Source organism: Peromyscus maniculatus, chromosome X, assembly GCF_049852395.1.
Source record: "Peromyscus maniculatus bairdii isolate BWxNUB_F1_BW_parent chromosome X, HU_Pman_BW_mat_3.1, whole genome shotgun sequence".
In the NCBI taxonomy this organism is placed as follows: Eukaryota; Metazoa; Chordata; class Mammalia; order Rodentia; family Cricetidae; genus Peromyscus; species Peromyscus maniculatus.
In genome coordinates, this window is record NC_134875.1 from 52,883,710 (window position 1) to 52,910,821 (window position 27,112).

The window sequence follows — 27,112 nt, forward strand, 5'->3', positions numbered from 1 at the left end:
TACATGCATACATATGATCCTCAAGAAGAAAGAGAAATAACAGACACAGTTGGTTCCCATTTGTTTCTCATTAGCTTAATAACCATGGTGAACTGACTGTGATCTGAAATACTACTGAGGAACAGTATGAACAAGCAGAGTGAGATCTATATTCTATATCCAGCTCTATTTTTGACAGCCATGTGACCTTGGGCTTCTTTGAGCCTCTGTTTCCTCATCTGGAAGATAAATACATAAACATTCTCTCTCTCTTTCTGGCAAGCCTCCCCCCCCCACAGAATTGTAAGTCTGAAATGTGATAAAATTTATGTCAAATTATCTTAAATGCCATCAAGTCTGAAGATAAAGATTTTTTGTAATTATCTCATGTGTATAAATTCACATATTTAAGAATTTTAATAGACACATATGCAAATATGTTATAGTCCATTGATTTTTCCTCAATATTTTTAAAAGACCTTTGAGGGCAGGGACAATCTCTTAGGGCCTATGTTCTCTTTATATTTTACCATGTACGTGTTCTAAACAAAGTACGTGTTTTTTAACAAGAACAAAGCAGGCATTTTGACTTGAAACTGAATTTACTCTGAAAGCTCAAATGTAGCTTTCAATATGTAGCATTACTGAAAAGTAGCATTCAAACCTACAGTGTCTGGCACATCTTAAACTTTATTTAAATATTAAATACATACAGAAAATACTGCTCCCAATGGCATCATACACCTTTTAAAGTGGATTTTTCCATAAATCTGTGGATGAGTGACAAGGCATAGTGAATAACAAGGATGAAAGGCAAAGATTCAAATGTATTAGTGACATTTATTATATTTATAAGTAGAAACAATGACGGAAAGTCCAGCTTGGGAACTGCAACACACCGAAGTAACTTTAACTGAATTTTACAGCTTATTTTTAAATGAAATGTCCTTATTACCCCAGAAACTAAAGCAATGTAATAAAAACCACACTTATAATATAAGTTTTAAAACCACACTTAAGTTATAAATGAGAATACCTTCCAAAAACTTCAGATGCTCTAAAGTCACAATATACACAAGGAGAAATTTGAATTTGAAAACTCGTCTACTGTGAGAAACAGTTTTCTAAAAAGTTGGCTCTGGAGCTTGCCACGTCCATATAATTTGCTGAAAGGGAAGGAATGTTTTAAATACAAAATGCAAAGTTACTTACTTCCACTTGGAATCAGATCTCTTTCTGGGATAAAGAGTTTATATCCATAGTGTTTTTCTAGGACATCTGGCAGTATTTCAAGAGCAAACTGCTCTTCCTCAGTATTGTCACAGTCCAAAGTATCTTGATCCACTTTTGTGTAAGAGAGATAGGCATCATATTCTTTGTTGTCTTAAAGAATAACAGTAACAAAAACAAAAGTGGTAAATATTAGAGGGTTCCCTTTGAATATTAGACATCTGTAACAACTAACAAGCAGGAATAAACATTGCAATTAGTGATAATCTTTAAAAACTGGAAAAATAATTCACGTTATAGGTAATGCAGTCTAATTTAAAATAAATATTTCATATGAAATGACCTCAAACTGTTATGAAGTGGGCCACTAAGAGTCAGGACAGAATAGAACAAAGATTTATTATTTGCGCCATTTGGTGAGGAGCTCCATTTGTGATATTCAGTGATTTCTGTAAATGATTATCTCAGTGTGTTTGAATGCAGGACTAAATCAGCCGAAGTCATGGATTTGAACCCTTCATGTGCCAGTTGGTTTGGCTCTGCCACTTAGTCACAGACTGTACCTCGGTTTGCACAAATATGTGCATGAGATCCAAAAGGGGCTGAGCCCTAAGCTGTGAAAGATTGAAGTAATCCAGCTTCACTCCTGGAGACTGTACTCAGCATATGCCACACTTCCAGTTGGTTAGTGTCATCATCTTCATATACAAAAAGCAGTTCATTACCAAATAGCAGAAACAGCAGCTGCCTTTTATACAAATACATTGCCTGTTAGTCTTGTTCAGCCAAGTAATTTGACACAACTTCCCAAAGAAGCCTTTGTTTCAAAATATACCTCCTTCCAATATTGCCAAACTAGCTCTTCTCTTCACACGTTTAGTCATGGAGTTAACTGTACTTTGCAAGCATATTTTTACCCTCCTTTGCTGTACTGGCTCAGAGCCAATCTCTCTAAAGTACAAATGTTTATGTTAATGAACACAGCTATCTGTTTTGTTAGCCTCCCCATATGTTTTAGTAGGAACATATCAGAAAAGTTGCTGTATGATCAAAATTCTCTTACTAAAGAAAATTATTTTTAAAGTTAATTTAGTGAGCATAAGTCCATGAATAACTAATAATGCTTATTAATACCAGTTTCTTGAAAACATTGATTTTGAAAGACTAGTAAGCATCTATTTCTAAAATACATCAACATTTTCCACTAAAACAGATCTGATTGGAATATAGTTAAAATTTTGTCATATGGTATTTTATAAAATAAGGTAGGCATTTATTTACCTACTCCATTAGTATTTTGGTCCTAGTGACTGTATGGTGTGTAAACTACAGGCATAAAGCAAGAAACACATTGCCCTATTGTTGGAGTGGGCTGGAATACCTGAGACTTCTAATATGAGACTTATGTTCAAATTCTTGTGCAGTTCTACCCCTTTTACCTCTGCAAGAAGAGACCTATGGTTATTGATGTTAAGATGGTGCCTGAGATCCAGAGGAAAGCTGAACACACTTAAGTATCCCCAAAAACTATACAAGGCTTCTAAACCTTGCTTAGATTTCTTGATTGCCTAGGAGCAGATGAACACAAAACAATGTCCTGGATAGTTGAGAAGATCTTTTGGCTTACAAATTGGACACATTCCACTGTTATACATAAAACTCTACTTGGAATTGGAAATGTTCTCCAGCAATGCTAATGTAAGAACCTCCTGGAAATGCTAGCACCTCTGCCCTTGCTCCAATCAAGCACAGGATGCACCTGCAGGCCCCTGACTTTCTCCAGCTGTAATTACTCACCTGGGACTCAAAGCTGCCGATGATACACAGCTGGAAGAATAAAACAGTCCAAAGGACAAAAAGCTCTATTTCTATGAGCAGAATATATTTTATTGTTCTTCATAGATAGTATTGCTTCCTCAAACTCCATGTCAGGCTACACCATTGTTTCCCATCTCACAAAGCTAACTAAACTGAACTACATATTACTTTACTCATCAATGATTTGTTGAGCATCTACTGTGTGCTTAACTATCTTCAGTGGCTATGTGACTCTATCATCTATCTACATTATGAGAAGGTTTAGAATCTTCACCCACTGCTTTTTCAGACTGCAGTGATTTACTCTCTGACTATGCTGAAACTCACATGTAACTGGAACTATCTTCACTTGGTTTACTATGCCCTAATATTATAGCTCAATACATACATGTTCTTCTAGTAAATTATTTCTATATTTTCATATACTGAATCAGCTATGAAAAAGAATATCCATGTCTTTAGCATGTTAATACTTGAATATGTACCTGTATAATCAGTTTTACTTAGAATTCTGGAAGCACATCACTTTCTGGGAAAATGGTGCTTTGGTTTCAGTTATGTCCCTACAAGGTGAATAAAAGGTGAAGGGCATATTGTAGCTGGCTGGAGCAGGAAAAGAGCTCTCAAAGCAACCATGTCAGATGTCTCAGAAACTTCAGGATGCCAGCTAGTGAGCCAGCAATGACTCAGATGCCATAGCTTTAAAAGGCACTTCAGCCTTATGTAGAGAGCCAAGAAATTTTCATGAATAGCCACAGCTGTTGCTTACAAAGAGGGACAAGATGAATAGAGTAAAAGCATCAACATGATGCAAATAAAGTTAACAGCCAGGCTTGACAATTGTTTGAAAACCAAGAGGCAGTTCAGTGACACCACTTTTCTAGACAACACTAATGAGTCTTCTGTACTAAATTATGCTGACTAAACTTATTTGAGGAACCAGAAAATAGAGAACAATGCAGACAAGGCATTAGAAGGAAGGCGGCTGGCACAGTAGTCATCAAAGCTATGCTGTTCCTAATGAAGAGAGAAGTTACAAAGACAACCAAACTATTTGTGGAGGAATTTTCTTGTTGCCACACCTGTCCTTCCATATTTTAAAATCTAATTTTAATTTTGTTCATCATCGGGGAGCCATTCCTGTTTTTGTAGGCCAGTTCTCCTGCAGCTATGCTGAAGTCCTAAGCTTCTAAAGGGAACAGAACTCTGTAACTTTGTTGATTATCATATACCCAATAACTAATTCAGTCCTTATGTGTATATGTGTATATATAGTGTTGATCTGAATGGAGACTGTAAGAGAATGAGACTCTTAGATATTTATTGAAAAACTGATAGTTCCAATAAATAAAGCAATCTGTGGTGAGTGAAAATGAGAGGAATCAAAATTGGCTAGAACATCAAAGCTTGTTGGATGAATTCTATTTTATATAACAAATCCTTTCCATAAAACTTTCATGAAATTCATATATGTGTATGTACATGTATGTGTGTACTTGTGTATATTGCTTGTTTTGAAAGCTTGAGGACCTAAACCCATGTATAAACTATGTTTGTACTCCCAATGATGATAACAAGGGAGGGGAGACATCCCTGGAAGCTAGGCTGGTTTCAGGCCAATGAGAGACCATGTCTCAAAGAAAAAGTAGAAAAGACCTGAGGGTCAACAAAAGACACTGTTCTATGATCTCCCCATGTATGCTAAGTCTAGCATGCACTCACACAAACACATGTTCTCCCCTACATACATAAATGCAAATGCATATACAAAATTTAAAAATTAAAAACATAAATGTGTGTATAATGTCACTGTTCTGGTTAGGTGTTTGTCAACTTGACAAAATCTAGAGTCATTTGAGAACAGAAAACTTCAATTAAGAATATATCTCCACTAGATTGGCTTGTGGATATTTGCTTGATTAATGATTGATGTGGGAGGGCCTGGTCCACTATGGGCAGTACCATTCCTGGGGAGGTGGTCCTATAAGGAGGCAGGCTAAGTTGGCTATGAAGAACAAGCTAGTAGCGGCATTTCTCCATGGCCCTTGCTTCAGTTCCTGTCTCCAGATTCCTGTCTTGAGTTCCTGCCCTGCCTGACATCCCTCCGTGACAGAATGTGATCTGATTTTTAAAAAATAAAACAAACTCTTTCCTCCTCAAGCTGCTTTTTCTCATAGTGGTTTATCATAGTAATAGAAAGCCTAAGACAGCCACTATGTATGTCTAAGTATAGTGTGTGTTATACGTAAACATAGTCAAAGAGAAAACACAAAGAAAAAGTATATAGAAAAACTAAGTTGTATTGATGAGATGTTAGAATATATATAAAATAACAAAGAATTTGGTAGCATATATAGCTGACATTGGCATCATATAATTTATGTTTCTAAAATGATGTTAAAATTCATTTACTCAGCACTTAAATTCAGTGGTTGAGAACTCTTGATGTTCAAGTATTAGAACTTGAATTGGAATCTGAACACCCATGTAAAAATTCAGGCATGTCTTTAAGTGCTTACATAATTAGTGTTGGTTGGGGTGGCAGAAGCAGGAAGATATCAGGAACTCTTAGGCTAGCCAAGCTAGCTAAAATGGAGAGCTTCTAATTCAGTGAGAGACAGCATCTTCGAGAAGCCAGAGAGTGGTAGATATCCTTCCCTGACCTCTGCATGTGTACACATTGGCACATGAAGTCACACATGCATATGCATGCACTGTATATACAATGCAAATACTAAAAAGAAAAATAAACAAATGAAATTCATTTATTCATCCTCAGCACACACTTCTTGACTTTTTAGGATTTATTTAGGCCAGTACAGAGATTGTGTGCTCATGTAGAACATGAAACATTTAATTGTTACTTTGTAGTGGAGATCTTTGAAGTGACCTCCACCCTTTCCCTAATCCATCAGTCTTGTACTTGAGCATACAATTGTCTAATTAAAATTCTTATTATTACTAGACATTTTTGATCAAATGGACCATCTTAGAACTAAAGATGCAAATAGATCCTTGTAAAAGCAGTGATATTACCATGAACTTAGTTTTACATTTATATACAACAACCAGTCAGTTACTAATGGTTATTGTGTACAGATGATGACAGCAAATGGTTAATATAGAGTAACCTAATATTGTCTTTTACTGAGATTAATAAATTGCTCATAATTGTTACTCAAAGCAAATTAATCACAAGAGCTTCTTTTTCATGTTCTTTCATATAGAACACACACGTTCTCTCCCTCTTCCCCACCTCTCTCTCTCTCTCTCTCTCTCTCTCTCTCTTACACACACACACACACACACACACACACACACACACACACACACACACACACACTCCTTCCTAGTATATACTTCAGATTTGTAACTTAGATGTCTAATTTCCAATATTAGGAACTGAATATAATTAATTACATTTTCATGCATATAAACATGATCGAACTAGCCCTTATTTCTCTTTGTGAAGATATTTTTGAATATCAGTGTGTATTATCTTAAATACATGGCTATAATTCCTGAGTAAATACACAACTTGAAAGTACACTTTTCAAGAAATATTGGCCTAACTTACTGTGAAAACAATAGTCAACTAAGATCCACTTATACCAGTATCTGTATAATAGCAACAATAATGTCAAAATCAGATTTCACAAAAATTTTGTCATCACAGCTATCGTTATAAAAATAAAGCAAATTAATAAAATCTTCTTTGAGGTGAAGACTACTAGAAATATAAATAAAAACTTACTCTTCAATATTTCATTAAACTAAACATCTTTAAACTTGACTTTAAAGGTAACTGTTTGAAAAGTATATTTTGTTTAAAAAAACTGATTTACATCAGACACTCTACATACATATTTCCAAGGTTTATAGTAGTTGGGGAGTGTGGACACTATATATATATAGTAATATGATATGATTTCTTATGTGTGATGATACAAAAAAAGCAGTTTGACTTATGGGGGAAGGATATAATCAAAATATATTTAAATTTAAAAATCATTTTAAATAATGAATAAAATATTAAAAAACAGAAAAATTGCAATTTATTCTCTTGAAAAAAATGAAAATGTTTCTGAATGTTCAAATAGTAAAATTTAGTACAATAACTAATTGATACTTCATCTATAAGATTTCTCAAAGTCAGCCGGGCGGTGGTGGCGCATGCCTTTAATCCGTGCACTCGGGAGGCAGAGAGAGGCGGATCTCTGTGAGTTCGAGGCCAGCCTGGGCTAAGAGAAACCCTGTCTCGAAAAACCAAAAAAAAAAAAAAAAAAAAAAAGATTTCTCAAAGTCATGTAAGGCAAATATAGTAAATTTATATGGTACTGCATTTGATATTTTTTCCATTGCTGTGTCATACTACCTGAGAAAAGTAACATATGAAGATGTACTTTGTCTTAGTTTCATGATGGTGAAGATATGTTGACATTCATGGCAGCGGGACAGGTTCACCTTTTGGGCAGTCAGGAAGCAGATCCCAAACAGAAACTGATGCCTAGCTAAGTTCATCCACTAGCAATGAACTTTCACCAGCTAGGCTGCACCTACTTCAGGTCTTACAACCTCCTAAAAAACTCCTACTAGCCAGGCTGACTGTTCACACTTATGAGTCCATGGGGATTGCCACATATTCAAACCATAACATACACATTCTAAATTTGTAACTTTGGAGTCCTCTTGAAGAATGGTAATAAGCCGGGCGGTGGTGGCGCACACCTTTAATCCCAGCACTCGGGAGGCAGAGCCAGGCGGATCTCTGTGAGTTCGAGGCCAGCCTGGGCTACCAAGTGAGCTCCAGGAAAGGCGCAAAGCTACGCAGAGAAACCCTGTCTCGAAAAACAAAAACAAAAACAAAAAAAGAATGGTAATAAAATTATTAAAAATATGTAAGATTATGTACATTTCTGAGCTTTCAAAAGAGCATGCCCATACTATAAAAATATTTTTGTGTACATGATTGCCTTCTTTATGATAGCAATTGGTAAAAATTACCTGTATCTAAGTTTTAATTTTCTAGATAAAAACAACATGTAAATTTATTCTTGTGTTCTGCTAAGGGAAAAGGCTTTCATAGCAGCTGTTTGTCTCTAGATCAAGAAACATCTTGCTCAATTTTGTTTTATTTAGAAATGGTGGCAAACATAGCAAGACTACATGAATAAGATTATTTTAAAATAATGCATTATACCCTTTACCTAGATTTGCCTATTCATGTTTTTTCTTCATAAACATTTTTTCCTAAATTATTTGAGAGTAAGTTACACATGTAATAATCCTTTATCCCTAAATATTTTAGTTTCTGTTTCCAAGAATAGAAATAGACTCTTACATGACCAATTATACCTATTAATTGAGCTTGGGAAACAGGAGATGACTTACCGTCAGTAGTTTCATCACCTCCAAAACGCTGTCGGTAGAAGAGCATCAGTTCTATGTTGTAGCATTTGTAGACCACCACCAGCAGTATAAGCAGGAGGAAGATTGCTCCCAGGCCACCCGCAAGCTCAATTTTGTATATTAAATCTGAGGTAAACAGAAAAAGGTAATTAAATCAGCAACACTTGGAATTTCCCCAAATTCCTCTATGTAAGAGATCATTCTGCTTTTCTTTTCAGAACATATTGTACATGACAAATTTATCTTGATATGTTAGTTAATAAAATTAACTATATTTGGAAGCTTTGAGCAATTTACTATTACAGGTAGTAATTGTATAATAAAAGAAGTACTTAAATTCCAATTAAATTTGAAGACATAGCATTTTCACATGCATTTCCTTAATTGTTTATCAGGGAACTATTAAAGCTCCTTTATTTTGGATTCATGGATAATTTTCTGTTGCTTCTGTTAAAATATCTTGTTGGTTTAGCAAGATTATCTCCTGTACTTCTCAGGCCACCGGCTCTATTCTTCTACAGTAGAATAACATCATAAAATTACTTTCAGAATCAAATAAAATCTAATGAGTTTGCAAGATTTAACTGTTCCACTTAACCTCAATAGAAAATAATCTAATACACGTTAAGCAGGGGGAATTAACTTACCCGTTCCCCATACTTATTTGAATAAATTACTATAATATATTTGTGATATAATATACCCAGAGGAACAAAAAGTGAATGAGAAATCTAGGTTAATCATTTAGCCTCTTTGGCCAACACCAATGTATGTTATACTTGAGCTTTTCCACTGAGGCATTCCTGGAACTCTGAGAGTTGGGATAATTAAATCAGCACATAATGGAATGAGACAATAATGTCTCCTAGGCTCAGAGAACAGTGGATTACCTGTTGCTTAATTAATAATATTAACAAATCTAGAGAGATCATCAAAAAGGAGAGTATGATGGAATTTAGTAATATAATAGTCAAAGGATATTTTAGATTTTTGAGTTCAGTGTTTTCCAAAGGAGATATGCTAAATCTGAGAGAGACCAGAAAAGAGAAACATTTTCTGTCAAGGGACAAGAACATCCACTGGTCTCACAATTAAATGAAATTGCCTACAAGATTAGGTGGTCTCCAGTTAATCTAATTCTGTAATTATCAAGCAAATACTCTATTACTAATTCAGCTTACCATGTAACTAGAAACTGGCAAGGGAATTGACATTTTATTTTGTGCATTAGTTGCTTCTGACTGTGGTTGGCATCAGTCATTTTCCCTGGGTAGGTTGATTCAAATTTCTGATTTGACTGTGACTCTTGAGAAACACAGACAACTTTTCTTTGGTAATGTTCCTTTTCTTTATATAAGATCATTGCTTAAGAAAAATAAGTCATGGTCAATGCAACAAAATTGATTTAGCATATTATAATTTATAAAATGGATGATTATATTATGAAATATGTGTGTGTGTGTGTGTGTGTGTGTGTATACTTTACCCAGTCTATTATTTACTTTGTAAATAAATTTGTATCACAAGAACTTTTAACCAAAGTGACAGATATAGAATTTGAGACTCTATAGTTTAAGTCACTTAGGATAAGAATCTTGGTTTCCTAAATTCAAATTCAAGACTTTTTTTTATTCTACCACAGCATTATCTACTTTACCCTGGAAATGATAATAGGAAATTATCTCCATATTCTCCCATGGAAATCTTGGTGATATTTCCTCATACCATGTGACTTGAGGAGAATTTGGCTCCCATTATTTGAGCTCCAAAGAAAGAGGATATACTACAATTACTAGTAAGAATAAAATTAGTTGAGGAGATTTCACATGCTATAGCCATGGAAGGAGGGGGCTCCTAGGAGTTCCACATGGGAAGGAAAGTAATAAGTTTTGTGGTGAATGAAGGAATTAAGTTTTACCAAGGAAGAAGACCTAGAGCTGGACACAATACAGTTGAATGGGAAAAATCACAGAGTGGAAATGGAAATAAATGCAACTCTTCTTTCTTGAAAGCAAAAGGAGGAATGATGGAAAGGGGGAAGAGAATGGAGCTGTTGTGAAGGACAAACTGTCTACAATGAACATTATGAGGGGGCTTGATGAGCAGGTATGGGAAGTGAGTATCTCTGTCCTACCTACTAAAAGTGGAATTCAATTTGAAATGAAATTCCCACATTTTAGGCAAAAATAAAAACTCTCTTTACATATTAAGCATGCCTCTTGTCTTACAAACTGGTGTCCTAGGAACCACTGACTACCTCTGTCTGGGGCACAAAGCAAGCTTGCAACTTATATTGGGAAGCAAATCACAATCTTTACTAGTTTCCTCACCACTTTTTATCAACAATACACCGCAAATGACCAGTGCTATGTTGGAAAAAAATAAATGTTTCTTTGTTATTCTGAAAAATCAACTTCTCTTTCAACTTACAGCCTTGATTGACTTAATTCAAATGCTTGTTCCTGTTTTTTTTTTACAACAATAATTGTTCAATTTATTCTGTAAATGTCTTGATGTTTCTCTTCTCTTTTGTTCGTTACCCTCTTCCCTCTTACCGCCCCCCCCCCCCCCCACACACCCTCTCTCTTCCACTTCCTCTCAGGCCAGAACATCTCTCAACTGTTTTCAAAGTCACTGAATGGAAATTTTCCCAACAACTTCTATGTTATTTACAGAGTACATTTGCTATTAGGTAGATGGAAAACTTCAGCAGCCAGACCAATTCGTGCTCCAGAGTAGCAGGCACCCATGTCAGCAGTAAATATATGGAAGAGAATCATGGTGTGAAAAGTACCTTTGCGATTTAGGGGTCCATTTCATAAAAAATGCCTCTGAAAAATATTACATAATGGTGGCTGTTTAAGTTGAAAAGCGTGAACCTTGACTCTGAGACCCAACAAGTATTCTTTGATTCAGCCAAGGCAGTCTTATCAAAAGAGAAACATCCATCCTATAATCAGAGGTTAAAACTGCCATCAGCCAAATGACATGTGGCTTTTCTTTTGTCTTCTGTTTGCATTTGCCATTTTCTATCCCAGCAGGATCTATACTTCAAAACATTTCCTGAGAAGCCGAAAGTCATTTATGTTGGTCTTTGACTTGTAAATACTTCCTAAGGATAACTATAACCACAGAAGAAACTTTTGTGTGGTTACAACTTTTTGTAGGCACTCATCATACATGTACCGTTCTTTTGTATCTTCTTAGTTTGAACCCATCTATTTCTTCAGTGTGAACACAAAAGGTAGACATTACTGTATGGGAAAAATAGCAAGTGATTCCAAGAGACAAAACATGGTGTGTGTGTGTGTGTGTGTGTGTGTGTGTGTGTGTGTGTGTGTGTGAGAGAGAGAGAGAGAGAGAGAGAGAGAGAGAGAGAGAGAGAGAGAGAGAGAGAGAGAGAGAGAACTTGCTTCTCTAACTTAAAAATTAGTGAATGAGTTTGGAGATTGACCTGAGGATTTCTGCTGTGACCTGAATGTTAGCATCTTCTCAAAATACATGTTTGTTGATATAAGGACGTTGCTCAGTAGCTGTACATTTTTTAGAAACCTGAGTTTGATACCCAGCATTAAACAAAACATTTGTTTTGACTTGTCTCCAATGTCTCCCATTAGGATTTGGGGCCTTTGAGATATAAGTAGCTCAAGAGGGCTTCATAATCATGAATGAAATAGAACCCCATTTAGAGGACATAGAGAATCTTCTTACTTCTTTTCCTCTGTGAAATCACAGAATTTACTGGAGGAACTGGTACTTACTAGAAAGGGAATATGCTAGCACATCAATCTCTAGAATTGTAGTTGTCAAATCTGTGGGGTTTTTTTATAAATTGCTCAGTTAAAGTTATTTTGTTTTAGCAGCCAAATAGATTAATAAATATATTATTGCTGACAAGTAGGGTAGTTCTATAACAAATACCTACAGATGTGGAAGTAGTTTGAAAATGGGTAATGAATGGGTAGAGGTTCAAGGAGATTTGATGTACACTGTGAATACAAAGTGTCTTATGGGAGAGAATGGGGAAAGTTCAAAAAAAGATGAGGACTCCAGGGAAAGGCTCAATTTTAAAAAATAAATAACCCTAAATGGTTCTGAGCAGGACATTGGTAGAAATATGACTAGTAAAGTCCACTTGATGGAAATAGGGATGAGGTCCTTACTAGATAAAAATCTATGAAGATCTAGATCTTGGATTTTTCTAGCCTCCAGAATGATGAAAAACATATTTCTGTTCTTTATAAATTACACAATCCAACATAGCCTCTTAAAATGCTAAGAGAGCTTGCTATAGCATTGTAAGAGTCCAGGTGGAGTAGTAGGAAATGCTAGAGGGAGGGTGAATGGGAGGAAGATGGAGGGGGAGGCAGAGGCAGAGAGGGAGAGGGGAAAGAAGAAAAGAGATTGAGATTTAGTGTCATACCTATATTTTGTGAGAAAGGGAGTATGTTCAGAGAGGTAGAACTACTTACCAGAATGTTTTTAGGTTAAGTTCATAATCTTGGTTCACCAAGAGGAAAAAATCAGATGGACCTCTTACTACTTTATAGTTAGTAATACTTTCTGGTTAATAGTTCTTCAGAAAAAACAAAATGATAGGTGAGTGTAGGAGCTTACAGTTAAAGGGTATAATATTTTGTAATCCCTGTCTACGTTCATTGGATACGTTGGAGGTGAATTTTCACTTTATAAAAGCCATTTTGGGTTCAGGGAATGATTCTTCACAAGTTTCTTCTCCATAAGGATGACTTAGGGGATTTTAAATATTTGATTCACAGTCCATTAATAAGTCATTGTTTCATAAAACAAGATATACTCACATTCTAGGTAGAATTACCATAGCCAATGAGATAAGGCTCTAGTGATAAAGGCTAACAGGTTTAAATATCACCTTTAAATGTTTCTTAACACAAGATAAACTTGATCTGGTTTTTCAAAATTCTAACAGGTTCACAAAGACTTGTGCCTTTCAAATTTCTGAGAGCTCAAAGACCAAATGAAGAAAAATTAACTGCATCCTTTAGCAAAGCACAATGAAAACTTTAACTTCCACCTAGAAAAGTGATTTTATTGAAATGAAAAATGCTTCAAGAAAAATGAATATGTTGTTTATTAATTTAAAAAAATCATTTTTATCCTCTCAGCTTCACTTGAAAACTTTGAAGCTTTCATATCTTGCATCAAAATCTTCTAGAAGAGAATGATGGGTTGACCTTTAGGTAAAATGTGTTTTATCCAGTTCATGTTTTAATTCTTTCTAATCGTGAACTTTCTTTTATTTTTTCATATGCATTTGGCCTTTGAGACCTTTGACTTTTCACCTCCAAGCCTGAGTTAAAATCTTTAAAAATAAAAAAAAATGCCCTGAAGTAACTGAGGGCAAACAGTCAAGACAAGTTAATAGATAAAATCTTGTTTTATAATCTCTTTTATCTTTCTTCTCACTACATTGGGCTAGTATATATGTGGAGAGTTTCCATTCAACAAATACTTTTGAGCATTTATTATATTTTATGTACTATGTATACAGCTGTCACTAACATAAGAAAAATCTCTATACTTATGGAATGTACATCCTTGGGACAGGGAGAATGCAAGAAACATATGTGCAATATAATATCCAATACTAATTAATATACTGGAAAGAAATAAACTTAGAGGGCACACAAAAGGAATGAATTATATTTTATATGAAGTGGTCAGGGAATCCCTGCTGAGGAACTCATGTAAGAAGAGGCCTGTGTGATTGTAGGCAACCATGAGAACAGCTGAGGAAAATGTTCCAGTCAGAAGAAATCAACAAGAGATAAGGGTCTAAGATAGGTCAATGCTTGATGAACATGAGAAAATAAAAGGAGGCTATTGAGTACTCCATTTGATCTAGATGGTGGTAGAAAGTGAGATCAGCAATAAGAGCAGATTGTGCAATAGTGCAAGTTTGGGGTTTCATTCAGTTCATCTGAGCTTGTAGCTCCAATTCAGGTGGTGGCAGTGAAGCTGAGAACGTTGTCACAGCTGTGACTGCCTTTGAAAGTTGAAACATGGGGCTTAGTGGTAGCATAGATACAGGACATGGTAGGGAAAACTAGAAGTGAAGGATGACTTTGACTATTTTGACCCAAACAACTATTATGATGATGACAGAGATGAAGAAGAACAGAAGATCAATGTGTATAGGCAGAAAAAATTAGGGATCTTGTTTGGGATCTTGATGTGACTATGGAATATATAAGTTATTGCATATTATTAAATAGGCAAATGGATATGTAAGTCTGGACTTTGTGTGTGAGGTAAGAACAAGTAAATTGCAAGCAATGGGATAGAAACTAAATGAGATCATCCAGAGATCGGATGAGAAGAAGCTGGAAAACCAGGGAATTTCAATTTATTTAAGTATAAGGAAAATGAGACTTAATGTTGTCAGTTATTAATAATTTTTGTCAAAGTTCTTTGCAGATGATATCAAAGGCAGTAGAGTTTTACAGTGTCCTCATGTCCAGTTGCAGATTTCTAGAGTTTTAAGAACTGCCAGTTGTTGCTTCTACTTTTAAATAGAATAGATTTATTTTAAAACTCAGATTATATCTGTTCCCACTGGCTTAATTATAAGACCTTCCTTCATATTTTTCCCCAAAGAAATTTTCACATTGGAATATATATGTTTTGCATAACTTTTGTTAAATGTTTATATTTCTTTCCATTCTTACTACCCCAGAGGTTTGAGGATGTCTATTTTCTTTGTCTATTTCTCAATACCTAGCATATGTCTACTACACATGAGTTCTCAATATTAAAAGAGCCTTGTAATCATTTATTTAACCAAGATGCATTACAAGTGTTTCTTAGTGGCAAAACACCAAGTTGCTTGAAGATGAAGTACAGCAGCAAACCCTGGCCTGGAGAATCTTGGAACCAAGAATAAGACCCGAAAGGACAAGGACAAAGTGACTTTTGCCACAAGGTATGTAGGATTAGGCAAAGCCTGTGCTAATGTAGGAAGGTATGTATATGAAAAATTACTAAATTTCAGTACAATAAAGAACACTTTTTATATTGGATATATTTTATATCTAGTACATGTTTATTTAAACTGCAACTTTAAAACATAGATATTGTTACTCCCATTTTACATATGAGGAGACTAAGATTCCAAAATTCTACTCAGGCAAGTCATTTAGATTTCCCCAGGTGGATGAACCATATCACCTGAACCTGCTGGCACTGACCTCCCTTTCCATATTAGACCCCTTTATACATAAACACGCCTTTATTTTAAGACAGCATCAAATCCAGTCATATGAGACATGGTGCTGCTGAGATAGAAGCGTCATTCTCAGAATAAGCATGCTTCCTTGCTTCTTCTGGAGATTTCATCAGGCTCAAGCTTTGGGTCTGGCAAGAAAATGGAAATTCCATCTTGGCCAGTAGATGTAACTAGTGATTTTGCTGATTGAATCTGTTCTATTGTTCTATAGTCTAAGCAACAATTGGCCTGATTAAGAACATGTGTTCTGCTATATTTACAAACCCTTTCCCAGGTGATCACACAGACTCTTTAGCCGTTTTGTAGTAATGGAGACTTCTGGTAAAGCCTTTTAAGATGCTTCTTTGGTACTGTTTAGTTTTAGCACTTTTATGTATAAATTTAGTTTCTTTTCTTTGCCCATCACAAACAATTTCACCCATTCTAGAACAGAGTATTAAGAGGGACTTTTCCAGAAATGCCAAAATACTTAGAAATATATCCACCCACTGAGGGTCTTTTAATAACATGTCATGTCACAAAACAAAACTTATGGTGTTTATGAAAACTTTTCTTATATGATATTACTAATTACTTATGTTACATTTTATTCTGGAATTTAAAAAGTAACTTTGTAATCTGATAATATAATGTCTAACATTTCAACTAAGCACTATAAGAAGATGAAATACAGAGAAAATATTGAATGTCATTATATGCCAAAATTTTATGTATCACTTAGAATTACAAACATGGCCCATTTTATGTCAATTGAATTAATGTATAACCATACTTTAATTTTTATATATTTCCTCATGCTATTGAAAGTCATAGGTTTTTTATTTTTGTTAATATGCTCAACAAGAGAAATATTTCTCCTTAAAAAGACAACAATAGTTAAAGGAAGTTTTTATTAAATGAGAAACTATGTCCAGAACACATATTTAGTAGTTATTAGTAGTTAGTGAAGACGTAGTTGTGCTTATGAAAAGGAATACCCTTTTTACGTAGTAGAACACTGGCGTGTTTCCGTCCATTTCTGTTTTCCACATGGCAGGTATAATTAGCCAAGTCAGCTTCCACCACTGAGTCAAAGATGAGTGTCAATTCAACTTCTTTTTCTCCAAGATGCTCTTTGAGGAGCCTGAAAGAAAAACAGTAGACTTGGCTGCATTTGTTTGAATGAGGCAAAAAGCAATCATATAAAATCTATAAGATGGTAAAATAGCACAACTGCCTGAGGACTCTGTTGGCTACCAAGAGCTCTGGTTAGATGTACATGAGTGTATCACCTTAAGGAAGGAAATGCAAAAATGTGAAGAATAAATAAGAAAAAATGTGAAAATTTTACTCATTAAAAAAAAAGCAACAATATGAGTTGTTGGTAGTATTTTTACTCTGTTGCTCTTTGTTCTTTTGGGGGCCGGCCACCCAGCTCCCAAATAAATACAGGGAGGCTTATTATTAATTATAAATACCTGGCCTTAGCTTGGCTTATTTCTAGCCAGCCTTTCTTAACTTAAATTATCCTATCTACTTTTTGCTTCTGCGATATTATCTTTCTTTTACTTCTCTAATCTTATTTTCACTCTTACTCCATGGCTGACTGTGTGGGTGGGTGGCTGGCCCCTAGCATCTGACTCTCCTCCTTTTCTTGTTCCTTGATCTCTTTTCTCTCTCTTTTCTCCTACTATTTATTTTCTCTGCCTGCCAGTACTGCCTATCCTTTCTCCTGCCTCACTGTTGGCTGTTAAGCTCTTTATTAGACCAATCGGGTGTTTTAGGCAGGCAAAGTAACACAGCTTCACAGAGTTAAACAAATACAACATAAAAGAATGCAACACATGTTTGCATCATTAAACAAATGTTCCACAGCATGAACAAAAGTAACACATCTTAAAATAATATTCTACAACAAAAATGTCACTAGGATTTGATAAATAGAGCATATAAGATTGGTATCAAAAAGGAGGAAACATTGGTTTTAATGTTCTAAATTGAGTTTATAAAAACTAATTGGATCTTTAAACTATAACACAATGGAAAAAATCTGTACAAGCATAGGTTCTATGTCAGAAGTTAGGCTTTATAAAGGTATAAAGAAGGGGACATTAAAAATGGTGAGTGCTGCTGGGCGGTGGTGGTGCACGCCTTTAATCCCAGCACTTGGGAGGCAGAGGCAGGCGGAACTCTGTGAGTTTGAGGCCAGCCTGGGCTACCAAGTGAGTTCCAGGAAAGGCACAAAGCTACACAGAGAAACCCTGTTTCGAAAAACCAAGAAAAAAATGGTGAGTGTAAAGCTGGGCATAGTGGCACATGCCTTTAATTCCAGCTCTTGGGAGGCAGAGGAAAGTGGATCTCTGTGAGTTCGAAGCCGGCCTGGTTTAGAGTGTGAGTTCTAGGACAGACATGGCTGTTACACAGAGAAACCCTGTCTCAAAAACTTCCAAACCTAACTAAAAGAAAAAACAAAATAACAAAACAGAATGAGGAGCATATGAAAAAATAAATTGAAGGTGCTTAGTGATTTTTAATCTCCAAATACCAGTAAGAACTTCGGTTTCTTTTCCCTAGCTTGTTATCCAATACAGTACTTAGCCCTGTTTCAAACCTGGCTGCTCTGCCATCCCCATGGCTTTGATATCTCTAAACCTTGCTCCATTCTTGTTCTCCTGCTTCTCCTACTCATGGAAGAAATCCTGTTCTCAGTGACATTTTCTCAGTTTTGCTGTTTTCTTTCTGAATCCAATTGCAAGGGGCCTTGGATGGCCAGAAACAGAAGAGCTGCATTGCTAGCATTGACTGCAGAGGCCCACACTTCCTGTTTCTTGCAAGACTTATAGTTTCACTAGTGTCTAGCTACCTCCTTGGTTAAAGACATGTTTCTGATTCCTCATGCTTTTGACCAAAAAGACCAAATTAAAGTGGCAGAAAAATGGCTGTTCAGTTCTAGGGTAGCTGGCTAAATATACATATATACTAGTAAACATAAAATACTTTATGTGGAAAATTAGAGGTGACAGAAGTAATTTTTATCTTCTTCATGGATATATAATCATGAGCACAGAGAAGACTTCTCTGATTGACTGGCATTGAGCACAAAGTCAAGCTGGGAGCTTACAAAGTCTTTTACTCAATTGGTGCTACAATTTATTCCACCTTTAAACTGGAAAGAATAAATACTACACTGAGTGTGAAATTGGGATAGTAAATGAGTTAAAATAAGTGATTTTAAAAATAGAAACAATCACTGTCATACTTAAAGGAATGTTATTAAATATAAATATTTCACTATCCAAAGATAGAGTATTCAGATTTTGGCTCCTCCCAAAACAATTGAATTTATGTTTATTAGCATTTAATTTTAGTTTGGTTTACTCTCTTTCTAGTTCTTTGAGAGATGGAAAAGCTTTAAGTTAAGTTGGAAGAGGAGAGCTGCTAGAATGTGAGAATCTAAAGCTCAAGGTAGGTTCTATGCTTTTCTAAAAAAATTTTTTATTAAGAAATTTTCTATTCATTTTACATATCAACCTCAGATGGTACTGGACTAGGTTCTACAGTTTTTTAAAAGTTAACCATGTTTCTGTTCCCTTCTATTATCCAAGGGTTGACAATGTAGCACATATAGGTCAAGTGAGTCTTCTACGACCTCTTACATTTATGTATCTTTGGGGTCTCATGTTACTCTTTGTCTTTATATTAACCGCTTTACTGACTGCCTGAAGCTGGAATTTCCCCATCTAACCTCGCTATCAGCATACAGTTGGGAATTTATGATGTTTATGGTTTATATTGACTTTTGTTCTCTTTATTTTCTCCCTTCCCTTGGTAAATCCCACTGTATTCAATTGTGTTAGCATCGTGTAAACTGCTGTGGAAGAAGCTCTCTTAGTTCTAGAAGTCTCAGAGGCACCACAGATTTCATTTGATTTAAAGTATCACATGGAGGGCAGCCACAGCCTCTGCCAGGCATGGGGCAGAAAGCTGATCCTGCTCCTTGCTACGAAGCCTTTCCCTCCTCATCTCTAATGCAGTTTCCAAAAACAGATCTCCACAGGCTGCAGAAAGAATTTGGAGAGAGGATTGAAAAATGATCCTTCTTCATTCTATTAATATATATGAGGTGTCTTAATTATCAGCTCTTAAAAATCTCGAGGTGATTTGCTTTTTTGGAATTAAACAGGAGGTTGGTGTTTATGTCCATAATTCAGTTTGCTGAGCAGTCAAACTTTCCTACCAAATATTGATATATAAAAAATCCATCAATGATGCTTTTCAACACCTAATAGATACCTAGCTCTGGGCTAGAGACTTTGTGTAAGAGAAATATAAACATTCTAAGACTCAAACCTGATACACTAAGTTCTAAAATTTAAAGGAAAAGGCAAAATTTACACAATTGAAAAATTATAGAATGGATGAGGCCAAGAAGTGTTACCACCCCAATTGTGATGAGCATGGAATTTCAAAGTACACAGTATAAATTAGCTTTCAAAATAGACTTGCAACAGTGGCTAGGAAAGAGAAAAAAGAGGCTCCTTTCCAGAAGATAGTTCTTTTTGTAGACTGTGTGAGACTTATTTGTATGATTGATAGAGGTTACAGGTGAGGGTATCCTAGAATATACTTCAAATAATCTGAGAAGTATTTCGTTCTAATGATAATAATGGGAATACTAAAAGCCATGTGAATTTTGAATTTGTTTTAAATAGATTATTTTGGGTATAACTCATCACCAAAAATATACAAAAAAATCGATAACTTTGAACACACATATCTTTTCATTGGAATTTTGGCCAGTGGACTCTGTTCTGGTTTATTTTTTTGCTATGATAAAACACTGAACAAAATCCACCTTTGGAAATGGGAACAGTTTATTTGACTTAACTTTCAAATCACAGTAGATCATCGAGGAAAGTCAGTGGAAAAACTCAAGGCAGGCATCTAGAGGCAGGCATCAGGGAGGACTGATACTTGCTGACTTCCTCTCTGGCTTGCTCCATGACTCATACTCAGCTAGTGTTCTTATATATTTCAGGCCATCTCCATAAGGTTGATAGTGGGCAGAGCCCTCTCACATCAATCAAGACAATCTCTCAAGACACAGATGGCCATAGGCCAATTTAATCTGTACAATCCATCAATTAGGATTTCTTTTTCCTAGATGACTCTAGGATGCATAAAGTAGACATTAAAAACTAACCAAGGTAGAGTCCAAGAACTAGAATTTAAGGCAAGCTATAAGAAGAGGTAATATTAGAAAAAATTAGAGATTAATTCAGGTGAAAGAAAAACCACAACTTTAAAAAATTATAGCTACAATATATTATTAGAAATATTACTATGGTGAGAGCTCAGTCAATAAAATGCTTGCTACACTGTGAGCATGAAGACCCAAATTCATTTTCCTAGCACTCAGGTAAAGGCAAAGCACAGCATATGTATATATACCCAGGGCTGGGAAAGTGGACATAGAAGGGTCCCTGGGGCTTGTTGGCCAGGTAATGTGCTGAATTAGTGAACTCAAGATTCAGCAAGAGACATTGTCTCAAAAAATAAGGTATATAGACACCTTGGTTACAGGACATAGAAAAATAATCTTGAATTGGGCAGGAATATCTGTGTTGGCTAACTTTCAAATTGCTGTACATTGCTATGAAGGCTTATGTGGAAGAAAAGACATCAACTGTCTTACCCAGCATTGGACCCTGCATACTATGCTAATGACATTAAATGAAAGATGTGCAATAGTGGCATTACTGTTTACAGGGGTAACCAAACAATCTCTTGATTGTATTTGAGGCCTGCTCCCCCAAAGAGAGCCTGGTACTGTAAACATGATCATAACACATAGTTAACAAAGCCATGGGCCTTAAAGGAGAAACTACTGTTGTTTTACTGAAAAGTCATGTTGCCAAACTTCATTATGAATATTCATGTTACATCCATAGATTTGTGCTGCTTTCAGCCAGTGAAAGAAGCTTCTTATTGCAAAGTGTAATTGCTAATGAAGAGACTCAAAACTATTCTTAGTGCAGAGAATAAGTCACTGTGCATTCTCAGCCATAAATAGAACATCAACAATACCTCTAGAAGTCTCAGAGAACAGCAAAGAAGAGGGGATAGAAGAAAGATGTAAGAGCTGGAGGACAGGGAGGAGAGATGTGAAATGCTCTCCTCTGGGCATGGCATGAAAGTTGCACACTTGAACTCAGAGCAGCTGTGGTTATCAATGCAAGACCTGTACAAGATCAAACCAGTTAAAAATTTCAACATGGAGCAGGGAGAGGATCCCAATGCCCCATCCCTAGCTGAGGAGACAATGGCAAATGATGGCTGTTGAGGGAAGGCAAGACACTTTTCTTTGGTGGGCGTGATCATTGGTAGGTGGCCCAGGACACAGTATACCTGAGCATACAGGCAGCAATAATTAGATTCAGTGGGTTATAAAAGTAAAAGCATGAGTTGGTACAAAGATGGTAGATATGCTGAGGGTGACTGGTAGAGCTGGAGGAAAGGTATGGGGGGTGAATATGATGAAGATACATTATATTCACATATGAAATTTGAAAAATAAGGTACAGAAGCAATCGAGGAGGATACTTGACATCAATCTCTGTCCCCACATACGCACACCCAAATGGTCACATAACTGTACATACATGTGCACATATATTCCTACATATACGTTCCCCACAAAACAAAAAAGTAGTGTATTACTAAAAAGAATGTGGCAATTGTGTCTCACACACAGCCACACACACACACACACACACACACACACACACACACACACACACACACACAGTGAGAGTTGGGAGCAAGAGTGAGCAAGAATGAGAGAAATATTGAGAGATCTGAGCAAATGAAAAGTTACCAACTCCTCTTAGATCTGTCAGATAATTGGACTCTTGTCCTCTAATACTAATGATTTTAGCACACTCAGATCAGAATCCTAGGAGCTTGATGCAATACTAATAAGAACATTTAAAATGTAAATAATGCAATATATACTGAGACATTCCATCAATATATGTTTATAACTAGTGTATGAGCTAAAACTAATTGAAAACTTGAATTGTATTTATATTTAGGCTTACAATACTCTGAGCCTATGAGTTAAATTTTTTGCACATAGGTATAGGCGGACTTCACACTTTGTGAGTTTTGCCTTCAGAGGCAGTGCTAGTTTTCAAGGTCAAGATAACTATCCTTCATTCTTCTGGCAAGTTGAAAGCGAAAAATATTCATTTAAAAATGAGCCCAGAACACTCTGTTCTTCTTTTTAAAAGTCCATCCTCAAAAGAAACTAGTTTCTCAGATTCTAAAAACAAATTAGGATTTAGCAAAGCATAACAAGTACCTGGGCAAAAAGAACTACCCATCTCCATACCCCTCCAGTTTTCTTGTTTTATCTGAATGCAGGTGACAATGGGAAACACTTAGGAAAGTGAAAGTTTGTGGGCATGGGGTTGTTTAAAGCCTGAGAGCTCATCATATAATTTTGGAATGGTTACCATCACATCAGTCAGGCCAAGAAGTAGGAATGTGAAATATTCTAAGATACCAGAAGTCTCTATGAGTGGCTATGTTGTTATGTGTAAGTAGGCTATAAATGGTTATACATGGCTATAAATGGCTATGAATGTTTATTGTAAATTATTTGGCTATAAATAAATTTTACAGTATAATGATGTACTAAAAGAAAGATAAATTGGAATAATGTGAAATAATCAGTCAAAACCAGAGAAAGCAGAAACGTTGGAAGACAAAAGAAACAAAGAACAAGTCTAACAAACAGAAAGTGATAGATGTTTAAAGTTCTACAATAATAATCACTGTAATATAAATGATCTGTTTGTGTTCATTGAAGACTCATTGACAAAGTAGTTTAGAAGGTCAAAATGGATGTTTTCTATAAGAAAATCACTTTAAATATAAAGAAAGAGACAAATGAAAAGTAACATATAAAGATGAGTGATCTGTTTTTGTTATTTGAAGCCATTGACAAAGTTGTTTAGAAGGCCAAAAAAAGATACTTTCTATAAGAAATTCACTTTAAATATAAAGACAGAAACAGATGACAAGTAAAAGGATACCAAAAACCCTGCAATGTTAAAATTCAAAATGCTGCAGTAAGCATATTAATTTTATGCAAAGATGACTTTAAAGTAAAAAGTATGAAAAAGAGGTGATTTTATGGGGAAGGGCCCTTTCTGAAACCATATATAAGAACCATTGACAGATATGCATTTGACAAACTCACAAAATATCTGAAGCAAAAACTGATAGTACTACAAAGAGTAACAGATGAACTCAGTATTAGAGTTGAAGACTTCAACATCGAGTTACCACCAATAACAGATTCAGTGGGTAGAAAAGCAGTAAGGCTATAGATGAAATGACCAGCCTCAACATTAAACAAGCTAAAATAGCCATCTATAGAAGATATCTCACAGTCACAACAGAATTCCTACATTTCTCAAGTTTACATAAATCACTCACAAAACAAAGCAACTTAATAACTACTTAGCAAATCCAGCATAGGAAATAATGTAAATTATGGTCTTAGGACATAATAAAATTTAATTGGAAATCAACAACAGAACGATACCTACAAAGTCCTAACCAAATATTTGGAGGTTAAGAAACACACTTCTAGGAGGATAAACTCCCTAATGAGTTATCCAATACTGAGTAGATTGCCTTGGAAACATACACATGCATGCAATACTGAATTGACTCTAAAATTGGCGTTTATACAGTGATTCATTCATGTGTATGTGTGTGTATAAGAACAATGATTTAAAAAATGGAAGCCATAAATTTGGTTGGGGAGTCAGACAAGTGAGGTGTAGGAGGGAGGAGAAATAATGCAATTATATTTTAAATTAACAATTTTAAATTACAAAAGACAAACATGGTAGGCACTCACTCATAGGAGGATACTAGATGTGGAACAAGGATGACTGGACTGCTACTCACATTACCAGGGAGGCTACCTGGAAAACAGGACCCCAAGAAAGACACAGGGATTGCCCAATGAAGGAGAAATGGATGAGATCTACATGAACAGCCTGGACATGTGTGGGGGTAATGAAGGGCAAGGGTCGAGGGAAAGAGGGCTTGGGAGAGCAGAAGATCCCAGCTGGATCAAGAACAGAGAGGGAGAACAAGGAATAGGAGACCATGGTAAATGAAGACCACATGAGAATAGGAAGAAGAAAAGTGCTAGAGAGGCCCACAGAAATCCACAAAGATACACCCCTAATAGACTGCTTGCAATGGTCGAAAGACAGCCCGAACTGACCTACTCTGGTGATGGGATGGCCATACACTCTAATTGTCATGCTAGAAACCCCATCCAAGGACTGAGGGATCTGGATGCAGAGATCTATGGCTAGGTCCCAGGTGGAGCTCTGGGAGTCTAATTAGCGAGAAAGAAGAGGGTTTATATGAGCAAGAATTGTTGAGATCAAGGTTGGATAAAGCACAGGGACAAATAGCCAAACGAATGGAAACACATGAACTATGACCTATGGCTGAGGGGCCCCCAACTGGATCAGGCCCTCTGAATGGGTGAGACAGTTGATTGGCTTGATCTGTTTGGGAGGCATCCAGGCATTGGGACCAGGTCCTGTGCTCAGTGCATGAGTTGGCTGTTTGAAACCTGGGGCTTATGCAGGGTCGCTTGGCTCAGCCTGGGAGGAGGGGACTGGATCTGCCTGGACTGAGTCTACCATGTTGGTCTCGGTCCTCGGGGGAGGCTTTGCCCTGGAGGAGGTGGGAATGGGGGGTGTGTTGGGGGAAAGGGAAGGGAGCGGGAGGGAGAGAACAAGGGAATCCGTGGCTGATATGTAGAACTGAATTGTATTGTAAAATAAAATAAAATAAAATAAAATAAAATAAAATAATATATATATATTTCTAAATAAAGCTCAAGTAAGTAATTTAAGAGAAATTTAAACAATTTAAAATATGTTAAAGTGAAATTTAACACTTTCACTTGTGAGATATAATTGTGAAATATAATAAAAGAGTAACTGGAAAGAAACATAACAGCAAATGCATACACTAGACAAAGATAGATCTAAATCGAACAATGATGGCTGTAACTTAGGAAATTAAAAAAATAATGCAAAATTTCAAGAACAAACTGAATTATAAAAATCAAAATAGATATAAAAGAAAATACAAATAGGAAAACAACAAAGAAAATAAACAAAACCCAAATATATTTCTTTGGGGGAAAATTTCATTATGATTCATAAGCCTCCACTCAGAGTCAAGGAAAAATACAAGAAACTCACAAATTATTTAATTACAAAGTTAATGTAGGAGAAGCCTAGTTTCTGATACCATGAATATTAAATGATAATAAATAGGGATAATAAACTACTAAGTCCATACAAATGATCAATTAAATGAAATTTTTTCAAAGACACAATATGCCAAAACTCACACAAAGGGCACAGATATGGCCGGGATGTAAAATAAATAAATGGATAAAATAATAACTGTTTAAAATAGAAACCACCAAAACCAGATGGGCTCACCATGTTTCACATTTAAAGCAGAAATTATATTAACTTTATAAGGTTTTCCCGCAAACAGGAACAGGATTACATATTAATATATTCTTCAAACTCAGCAGTACCCTAACGCTATAGGCCTTACTAGAAATGAAAAATGCAGATTAATTATTTTCATGGATTCAAAAATAATTGACAAAAAATTAGCAAAACAGGTATACTTACAATGTATAAATGAATCATCCATAGTGACCAAGTGGAATTTATTCCAGGTTATACAAGTCTGGTTAAACATTTGAAAGTATTATAATGCATCAAACTGGCTAAATAAAAATATGCAGTCCTAACCAGTGGTTGATGAAAGTCCATTTGACAAAACTTAACACACATCTGTGATAAAGTTTTCATGTAAAATAGGAACAGAGAACTGACTGCACATGATAAAGAACATTTCAAAGATCTATAGCTAACATCACATTTCATGGTGAGTTAATGAATGCATTGCCTCTGTGATCCCTTCCTTCAGAACACCATAAGGCAAAACTTAATATAATGAGTTAAGAAAAGAAAATAAAAGGTACACAGCATGCAGAAGTGGATGGTGGTTAATTCAGAAACTTACAACTTATCAAACTGCAGAGAATAAGTGACTATGGGGTACTCTGTTATAAAAGGGACATCTATATCACTCTCCCAGCATCCAAAGCTCGGGGACAACTTTCAGAGAGGTGACAGAAGGATTGTAAGGGTTAAAGGTTGGAGAGGACTGCTGAAAAGCAGCATCTTCTGAACATGGTAGGGTTTCTGCATTCATCAACTCCTAGTGGTTGTGATTGCCTGTACAATATGAAACCTGTCGAAATTCCAACATGGATGGGGGAGGGGTCACAGGAAGCTCTTG

At 35.8% G+C, this 27,112-nt stretch overlaps 1 protein-coding gene across 3 annotated transcripts in view; it reads right to left on the reverse strand.

Annotated features, from left to right (window-relative positions):
• Positions 1–27,112, reverse strand: part of Il1rapl2 (interleukin 1 receptor accessory protein like 2) — a 1,196,146-nt gene that overhangs the window by 13,522 nt on the left and 1,155,512 nt on the right. For all 3 annotated transcript variants that reach the window (XM_042268818.2, XM_076562815.1, XM_076562816.1), the window contains 3 exons: positions 16,678–16,823; positions 8,419–8,562; positions 1,192–1,362 (listed from right to left, as the gene is read on the reverse strand). In XM_042268818.2, coding sequence (XP_042124752.1) covers positions 1,192–1,362; positions 8,419–8,562; positions 16,678–16,823 — 461 coding nt within the window. The remainder of the gene's footprint in view (positions 1–1,191; positions 1,363–8,418; positions 8,563–16,677; positions 16,824–27,112) is intronic.